The 10000-nt window shown below is 42.9% G+C and overlaps 1 protein-coding gene across 1 annotated transcript in view; it reads right to left on the bottom strand.

Moving 5' to 3' along the window:
• Positions 1-7136: 7136 nt before the first annotated feature.
• Positions 7137-10000, bottom strand: part of LOC121533640 (low-density lipoprotein receptor) — a 44329-nt gene continuing 41465 nt past the window's right edge. The window contains exon 14 of the mRNA XM_041839762.2: positions 7137-7797. Within this exon, the coding sequence (XP_041695696.1) occupies positions 7762-7797 (36 nt within the window). The 3' untranslated portion in view covers positions 7137-7761. The remainder of the gene's footprint in view (positions 7798-10000) is intronic.

Genomic DNA, 10000 nt, shown 5'->3' with positions numbered 1-10000 from the left:
TCTAGCAAACTTCAGACGGGCCTGGACATGTACTGGCTTAAGCAGGGGGACACGTCTGGCACTGCAGGATTTGAGTCCCTGGCGGCGTAGTGTGTTACTGATGGTAGGCTTTGTTACTTTGGTCCCAGCTCTCTGCAGGTCATTCACTAGGTCCCCCCGTGTGGTTCTGGGATTTTTGCTCACCGTTCTTGTGATCATTTTGATCATCTTGCGTGGAGCCCCAGATCGAGGGAGATTATCAGTGGTCTTGTATGTCTTCCATTTCCTAATAATTGCTCCCACAGTTGATTTATTCAAACCAAGCTGCTTACCTATTGCAGATTCAGTCTTCCCAGCCTGGTGCAGGTCTACAATTTTGTTTCTGGTGTCCTTTGACAGCTCTTTGGTCTTGGCCATAGTGGAGTTTGGAGTGTGACTGTTTGAGGTTGCGGACAGGTGTCTTTTATACTGATAACAAGTTCAAACAGGTGCCATTAATACAGGTAACAAGTGGAGGACAGAGGAGCCTCTTAAAGAAGAAGTTACAGGTCTGTGAGAGCCAGAATTCTTGCTTGTTTGTCGGTGACCAAATACTTATTTTCCACCATAATTTGCAAATAAATTCATTAAAAATCCTACAATGTGATTTTCTGGAATTTTTTTCTCTCAATTTGTCTGTCATAGTTGACGTGTACCTATGATGAAAATTACAGGCCTTTTTAAGTGGGAGAACTTGCACAATTGGTGGCTGACTAAATACTTTTTTCCCCCACTGTATGTATTAAGAATTCAATATTATTTTATAAATTAACCACAACAATTTGGTGCTGTGACCCAGATGAGAGCGACTTTACTTTTTGACCCGTTTCGCTTGGCTTGGACACAGACATCCCTCTGGCCACAATTAAGAAGGGAAGAGACATTCAAAAATATCTGTGAGGGACTGCCTGTTTTCCAGCCAAGCCTAAATGGTAAAATATCTCTTGTCCTCCTCATCCACAACATTTTGGGGTTCAATTTGGCAGAGCTATTTTCCTATAATACTGAATCTGGATGGTTAACATCGATCAATGGGAGCACAGTGGTGTCTCCAATAGTAGGGATTGGAATCACGTGAAATGTACTGGTAGACAAGAATATTAGCAGGAATTGGATAGCCTGCAAGTAGGAATTGGATAGCCTACATTTGAACACTGCGGTAGAAGGAACTAGATAACCTGCAAGTAGGAATTGGATAGCCTACAACTAAATAATTAAACATACAGTACCAGTCATAAGTTTGGACACACCTACTCATTCAAGGGTTTTTCTTTATTTTTATGATTTTCTACATTGTATAATAATAGTGAAGACATCCAAACTATGAAATAACACATATGGAATTATGTAGTAACCAAAAAAGTGTTAGACAAATCAAAATATATTTTATATTTGAGATTCTTCAAAGTAGCCACCCTTTGCCTTGATGACAGCTTTGCACACTCTTGGCATTCTCTCAACCAGCTTCATGAGGTAGTCACCTGGAATGCATTTCAATTAACAGGTTTGCCTTGTTAAAAGTTAATTTGTGGAATTTCTTTCACCGCCGTGTCTTTGTGAGACGCAGAGTAGGTGAATGGATGATCTCCGCATGTGTGGTTCCCACCGTGAAGCATGGAGGAGGAGGTGTGATGGTGTGGGGGTGCTTTGCTGGTGACACTGTCTGTGATTTATTCAGAATTCAAGGCTTTACACCATCCCATCTGGTTTGCGCTTAGTGGGACCATAATTTGTTTTTAAACAGGACAATGACCCAACATACCTCCAGGCTGTGTGAGGGCTATTTGACCAAGAAGGAGAGATGACCTGGCCTCCACAATCACCCGACCTCAACCCAATTGAGATGGTTTGGGATGAGTTAGACCGCAGAGTGAAGGAAAAGCAGCCAACAAGTGCTCAGCATATGTGGGAACTTCAGGACTGTTGGAAAAGCATTCCAAAGTTGTCATCAAGGCAAAGGTTGGCTACTTTGAAGAAACTAAAATATAAAATATAGTTTGATTTGTTTAACACTTTTTTTGGTTACTACATGATACCATATGTGTTATTTCATAGTTGTGATGTCTTCACTATTATTCTACAATGTAGATGATAGTAAAAATAAAGAAAAACCCTTGAATGAGGAGGTGTGTCCAAACTTTTGACTGGTACTGTATACATATATACACAGCGCAGTCTGAGGTCCTCAGCGCTCTGGAGCAGGTTTTCATCAAGGATCGCTCTGTACTTTGCTCCGTTCATCTTTCCCTCGGCCCTGACTAGTCTCCCAGTCCCTGCCGCTGAAAAACATCCCCACAGCATGATGCTGCCACCACCATGCTTCACCGTAGGGATGGTGCAAGGTTTCCTCCAGACGTGACGGTTGGCATTCAGGCCAAAGAGTTCAATCTTGGTTTCATCAGACCAGAGATTCTTGTTTCTTATGGTCTGAGAGTCTTTTAGGTGCTTTTTGGCAAACTCCAAGCGGGCTGTCATGTGCCTTTTACTGAGGAGTGGCTTCCGTCTGGCCACTCTACCATAAAGGCATGATTGGTTCTCCCATCTCCACAGAGGAACTCTGGAGCTCTGTCAAAGTGACCATCGGGTTCTTGGTCACCTCCCTGACCAAGGCCCTTCTCCCTCGATTGCTCAGTTTGGCTGGGCGGCCAGCTCTAGGAAGAGTCTTGGTGGTTCCAAACTTCTTCCATTGAAGAATGTTGGAGGCCGCTATGTTCTTCGGGACCTTCAATGCTGCAGAAATATTTTGGTACCCATCCCCAGATCTGTGTGTTCTTGGAGTCATAGGCAGCATTCCTCCTCCTCCAAACACGGCGAGTTGAGTTGATGCCAAAGAGCTCGATTTTGGTCTCATCTGACCACAACACTTTCACCCAGTTCTCCTCTGAATCATTCGGATGTTCAATGGCAAACTTCAGACGGGCCTGTATATGTGCTTTCTTGAGCAGGGGGACCTTGCGGGCGCTGCAGGATTTCAGTCCCTCACGGCATAATGTGTTACCAATTGTTTTCTTGGTGACTATGGTCCCAGCTGCCTTGAGATCATTGACAAGATCCTCCTGTGTAGTTCTGGGCTGATTCCTCACCGTTCTCATGATCATTGCAACTCCACGAGGTGAGATCTTGCATGGAGCCCCAGGCCGAGGGAGATTGACAGTTATTTTGTGTTTCTTCCATTTGCGAATAATCGCACCAACTGTTGTCACCTTCTCACCAAGCTGCTTGGCGATGGTCTTGTAGCCCATTCCAGCCTTGTGTAGGTCTACAATCTTGTCCCTGACATCCTTGGAGAGCTCTTTGGTCTTGGCCATGGTGGAAAGTTTGGAATCTGATTGATTGATTGCTTCTGTGGACAGGTGTCTTTTATACAGGTAACAAGCTGAGATTAGGAGCGCTCCCTTTAAGAGTGTGCTCCTAATCTCAGCTCGTTACCTGTATAAAAGACACCTGGGAGCCAGAAATCTTTCTGATTGAGAGGGGGTCAAATACTTATTTCCCTCATTAAAATGCAAATACATTTATAACATTTTTGACATGCGTTTTTCTGGATTTTTTTGTTGTTATTCTGTCTCTCACTGTTCAAATAAACCTACCATTAAAATTATAGACTGATAATTTCTTTGTCAGTGGGCAAACGTACAAAATCAGCAGGGGATCAAATACTTTTTTCCCTCACTGTATAGCGGACCACTAGATTGAGTACCCTAGCCTGTAGACTAATAGTACGTTACAGTGGGCAAGTGAAAGTAAATCATAGGCCTATCCAACAACGACTGCGGGAGGAATGAAGCAGGTATTTTACACAAACATGTCTATGGGAGGAGGCAACGCAAGAACCACTCCTGCATGCATAAAGCAGCTCATCTTAAGCGCTGTTTGAATATATTCATGGATGGATTCTCCCTTTTTAAAATAATAATTGATCTAAATATAGGCCTATTAGATCAATGATCATAGGAAATAATAAATAAATAATCACTGATCTGACATGACTTGGTTGGTAGCTTAGCGTAATATCGCCTTTCACTATCCATCTACCGGTAACGTCTTCAAGGATGGGAGGCATGAAGGAAGCATAATTTATCCCAAAACAATTATAGGCTATTTGACTCAGCTACCACTTGCTCACCTTATAGAGGCTAGTGGCTGGAGCTGTTAGGTCATAATAATGAACCGTATAATTGCTGTATCAGACGGGGCTTTAACCAAACCCCTGCCCCCCTGCCGTGGCTATGCAAGGTCAATGACAGGGGTTTTGGGGGCAGCCTTTGATCCCGACGGGGACACGCAATTCTTCTCCACACAATCCGTAATTTACATTCACAAGAAGCCTAGGCCTATGAGGCTACTTCATTGGAAGTGGCCGAACGGTTACTCTCTAAAATACTATGCAAGGTGTTGGCATATGCAGGGGATTGAGGATAACATTATTTGCGAATTTGAAGGGCACCAGGGACTGATGCACGCAACTCCATTTCTCTTCGCAGTCAGTGACTGCGAAGGTTAACTACTTTCAGTGTCCTGACAATGCACCATGGCCATTAGAATTGTATTGTTTTGGGGATACCGTGTGTGTGCGGGCGCAGCTTTATTGAAATATTGCCACTTTATTCACGAAATGTAATTTAGTCTTTATTCTCAACAGTACATTTAAACTTTATTCTCTAAGTATTTCAAGTAAAGGTATTATCTGTGCATAAAACATTCAAATTACCAACATCACTGTTTTATAATTTTTTCTCTTCACTTGGACCTAATACTCTTCCGTAGGTTTTAAGGTTCCATGGATTTAAACTAGCGAAAAAACATATATTCATAGAATTTAAATCAGAAAAATAGATTTCATACATACTGTACGTTTTATTTTGGCAATGACAAGTTTTGCCTGACACCTCAAATAACCTCAAATAACAAAAAGCCTAACATTAAACTATTTGAAAGGACAGCAAATAATTAACAATAATCAACATTGCTTGTCAATGAAGGCATAGCAACTGATCTAAACAAGGCAGACCAGTGTGAATGACTCGATTACCAGAACATCAGATAAGAGCATGTAACTAGGAGCAGAATGTAAAATCCATGTCTCTTGAAATATGCTCACATTATGTGATGAATCAATGACAATACATTCTACACTCCACAAATTTTTAGGCTGGTTCAGCGTTTTGCATAATACTGTATCAAATGGAGAGTGATTAATTATGTGTGTGAATCAATTATGTACAGTGCATTCGGAAAGTATTCAGACCCCTTGACCTTCTCCATATTTTGTTACGTTACAGCCTTATTCTAAAATGGATTAAATAAAACATTTTCCTCGATCTACACACAATACCCCAGGTTATTTTATTTTTTGCAAATGTATTAAAAATAAAAAAACGGAAATACCTTATCTACATAAGTATTCAGACCCTTTGCTATGAGACTCGAAATTGTGCTCAAGTGCATCCTGTTTCTATTGATCATCCTTGAGATGTTTCTACAACTTGATTGGAGTCCACCTGTGGTAAATTCAATTGATTGGACATGATTTGGAAAGGCACACACCTGTCTATACAAGGTCCCACAGTTGACACTGCATGTCAGAGCAGAAACCAAGCCATGAGGTGGAAGGAATTGTCCGTAGAGCTCCGAGACAGAATTGTGTCGAGGCACAGATCTGGGGAAGGGTACCAAAAAATGACTGCAGGTCCCCAAGAACACAGTGGCCTCCATCATTCTTAAATGGAAGAAATGTAGAACCACCAAGACTCTTCTTAGAGCTGGCCACCCGGCCAAACTGAGCAATCGGAAGGGCCTTGGTCAGGGAGGTGACCAAGAACCCAATGGTCACTCTGACAGAGCTCCAGAGTTCCTCTGTGGAGATGGGAGAACCTTCCAGAAGGACAACCATCTCTGCAGCACTCCACAAACAAGGCCTTTATGGTAGAGTGGCCAGATGGAAGCTACTCCTCAATAAAAGGCACATGACAGCCCGCTTGGAGTTTGCTTAAACTCCAATATTCGCAGACCAAGATTCTCTGGTCTGATGAAACCAAGATTGAACTCTTTGGCCTGAATGCCAAGCATCACGTCTGGAGGAAACCTGGCACCATACGGTGAAGCATGGTGGTGGCAGCATCATGCTGTGGGGATGTCAAGATCGAGGGAAAGATGAACGGAGCAAAGTACAGAGAGATCCTTGATGAAAACCTGCTCCAGAGCGCTCAGGACCTCAGACTGCGACGAAGGTTCCCCTTCCAACAGGACAACGACCGTAAGCACACAGCCAAATAACGCAGGAGTGGCTTCGGGACAATTCTCTGAATGTCCTTGAGTGGCCCAGCCAGAACCCGGACTTGAACCCGATCGAACATCTCTGGAGAGACCTGAAAATAGCTGTGCAGCGACGCTCCCCATACAACCTGACAGAGCTTGAGAGGATCTGCAGAGAATGGGAGAAACTCCCAAAATACAGGTGTGCCAAGCTTGTAGTGTCATACCCAAGAAGACTCTAGGCTGTAAACGCTGCCAAGGTGCTTCAACAAAGTACTGAGTAAAGGGTCTGAATACTAATGTAAATGTAATATTTCAGTGTTTTATTTTTTAATACATTTGCAAAAATATCTAAAAACCTGTTTTTGCTTTGTCATTATGGGGTATTGTGTGTAGATTGATGAGGGAAAAAAACAATTGAATCCATTTTAGAATAAGGCTGTAACGTAACAAAATGTAGAAAAAGTCAACGGGTCTGAATACTTTCCGAATGCACTGTATATAAACACATACAGTGTACAAAACATTAGGAACACCTGCTCTTTCCATGCCATAGACTGATCCCTTATTGATGTCACTTGTTAAATCCACTTCAATCAGTGTAGATGAAGGGGAGGAGACAGGTTAAAGAATACTTTTCAAGCCTTGAGACATGGATTGTGTATGTGTGCCATTCAGAGGATGAAAGGGCAAGACAAAATACTTAAGTACCTTTGAACGGGGTAGTAGGTGCAAGGCGCACCGGTTCGAGTGTGTCAAGAACTGCAACACTGCTGGGTTTTTCACGCTCAACAGTTTCCAGTGTGTATCAAGAATTGTCCACCACCCAAAGGATATCCAGCCAACTTGACACAACTGTGGGAGGCATTGGCGTCAACATGGGCCAGCATCCCTGTGGAACGCTTTCGATACCTTGTAGGGTCCATGCCCCAACGAAATATGGGGATTAGTTTGAACATTAAGAGTAGTCAACCGATTGCAAAAAGACATTCAGATCATGTCACAATTCAAGTGTATGCTGAGGGGTACAGTATCTCAAATAGGCTGGACATAGGCTGAGGTGTCCATCTGTAGCTAATCACTGATATGCTTCAGGACCCCCAAGGCTGGGGTCAATTCCAATTAAACTCCAGTCAAGTTAGAAAACACAATGACTTGGAAAAATCCTCACAGAAATTCTTGTTCAAGTTGTTCAAGTAATTTTCAAGTCAATTGTTTAAGTGCATTTTTAGCCTTCACTGAAACTGAAGTGGACTTGATCCAGGCTTTAAATGGGCCACAACTCAAATGAAATCAACATTGAGGTTGAATTAGGCCCTGGGAGGACCACTGGTCATCATGGGGAAGTGCTGTAAGACGCCTCCTCTCTTCTTCGCACTCCCTTTTGCCAGATAATCTGATGACACTCCAGGCTCTGCTGGCACCGGGAGGGGTGGGATGGGAGCACAGCTGGACATCTGTCTCTCTTACACAAGTGACTTAAGACACTCAGTCCTGGTCCAAGTCCAGCTTAAGCAGAGTGTCCTGAGGAGAAGATGGCAGTTTACTAAGCATAGAGATCACATTCACCACTTAAGCATTTTAACAGAGGGCAGTCTGTCAGGTGAGGCATGGTTATAAGACACTAGGGTCCTTGGAGTCAATGAGTACGGTTACATGCACACAATAATACATTTATTGTGAATAGTCCGATTCATATAATAGTTTGATTTAAACGTTTACATGCTTTGAAAGAAAAATGATTTCCCTAATAATCTGGTTTACATGGACACATCTGAAATCAGGCTAACTGATGGGATTTGACAAATGCAGAAAATGGCCAATCAAAGTATATTTGATTCTGAGTTCGGACATATACAGTGGGGAGAATAAGTATTTGATACACTGCCGATTTTGCAGGTTTTCCTACTTACAAAGCATGTAGAGGTCTGTAATTTTTTTCATAGGTACACTTCAACTGTGAGAGACGGAATCTAAAACAAAAATCCAAAAAATCACATTGTATGATTTTTAAGTTATTAATTTGCATTTTATTGCATGACATAAGTATTTGATCACCTACCAACCAGTAAGAATTCCGGCTCTCACAGACCTGTTAGTTTTTCTTTAAGAAGCCCTCCTGTTCTCCACTCATTACCTGTATTAACTGCACCTGTTTGAACTCGTTACCTGTATAAAATACACCTGTCCACACACTCAATCAAACAGACTCCAACCTCTCCACAATGGCCAAGACCAGAGAGCTGTGTAAGGACATCAGTGATAAAATTGTAGACCTGCACAAGGCTGGGATGGGCTACAGGACAATAGGCAAGCAGCTTGGTGAGAAGGCAACAACTGTTGGCGCAATTATTAGAAAATGGAAGAAGTTCAAGATGAAGGTCAATCATCCTCGGTCTGGGGCTCCATGCAAGATCTCACCTCGTGGGGCATCAATGATCATGAGGAAGGTGAGGGATCAGCCCAGAACTACACGGCAGGACCTGGTCAATGACCTGAAGAGAGCTGGGACCACAGTCTCAAAGAAAACCATTAGTAACACACTACGCCGTCATGGATTAAAATCCTGCAGCGCACGCAAGGTCCCCCTGCTCAAGCCAGCGCATGTCCAGGCCCATCTGAAGTTTGCCAATGACCATCTGGATGATCCAGAGGAGGAATGGGAGAAGGTCATGTGGTCTGATGAGACAAAAATAGAGCTTTTTGGTCTAAACTCCACTCGCCGTGTTTGGAAGAAGAAGGATGAGTACAACCCCAAGAACACCATCCCAACCGTGAAGCATGGAGGTGGAAACATCATTCTTTGGGGATGCTTTTCTGCAAAGGGGACAGGACAACTGCACCGTATTGAGGGGAGGATGGATGGGGCCATGTATCGCGGGATCTTGGCCAACAACCTCCTTCCCTCAGTAAGAGCATTGAAGATGGGTCGTGGCTGGGTCTTCCAGCATGACAACGACCCGAAACACACAGCCAGGGCAACTAAGGAGTGGCTCCGTAAGAAGCATCTCAAGGTCCTGGAGTGGCCTAGCCAGTCTCCAGACCTGAACCCAATAGAAAATCTTTGGCGGGAGCTGAAGGTCCGTATTGCCCAGCGACAGCCCCGAAACCTGAAGGATCTGGAGAAGGTCTGTATGGAGGAGTGGGCCAAAATCCCTGCTGCAGTGTGTGCAAACCTGGTCAAGACCTACAGGAAACGTATGATCTCTGTAATTGCAAACAAAGGTTTCTGTACCAAATATTAAGTTCTGCTTTTCTGATGTATCAAACACTTTTCTGATGTATCAAACACACAAATCATACAATGTGATTTTCTGGATTTTTGTTTTAGATTCCGTTTCTCACAGCTGAAGTGTACCTATGATAAAAATTACAGACCTCTACATGCTTTGTAAGTAGGAAAACCTGCAAAATCGGCAGTGTATCAAATACTTGTTCTCCCCACTGTATGCACACTCAAGTTTTCTGTTTTTTTGTCTTATTTCTTGTTTGTTTCACAATAAAAAATATTTTGCATCTTCAAAGTGGTAGGCATGTTGTGTAAATCAAATGATACAAACTCCCCCAAAATCCATTTTAATTCCAGGTTGTAAGGCAACAAAATAGGAAAAATGCCAACGGGGGTGAAATCTTTCGCAAGCCACTGTATCTTTCATTCTTATTGACATCTATATCCGTTTTACCAGGAATCCCTTGAAATAGGAGTTAAACTGAACCCTATTAGACG

Source organism: Coregonus clupeaformis, chromosome 20 (genome assembly GCF_020615455.1).
Source record: "Coregonus clupeaformis isolate EN_2021a chromosome 20, ASM2061545v1, whole genome shotgun sequence".
NCBI lineage: Eukaryota > Metazoa > Chordata > Actinopteri > Salmoniformes > Salmonidae > Coregonus > Coregonus clupeaformis.
The sequence above is the reverse complement of the archived record's forward strand: the minus strand, read 5'-3'. Positions and strand labels throughout refer to the sequence as shown.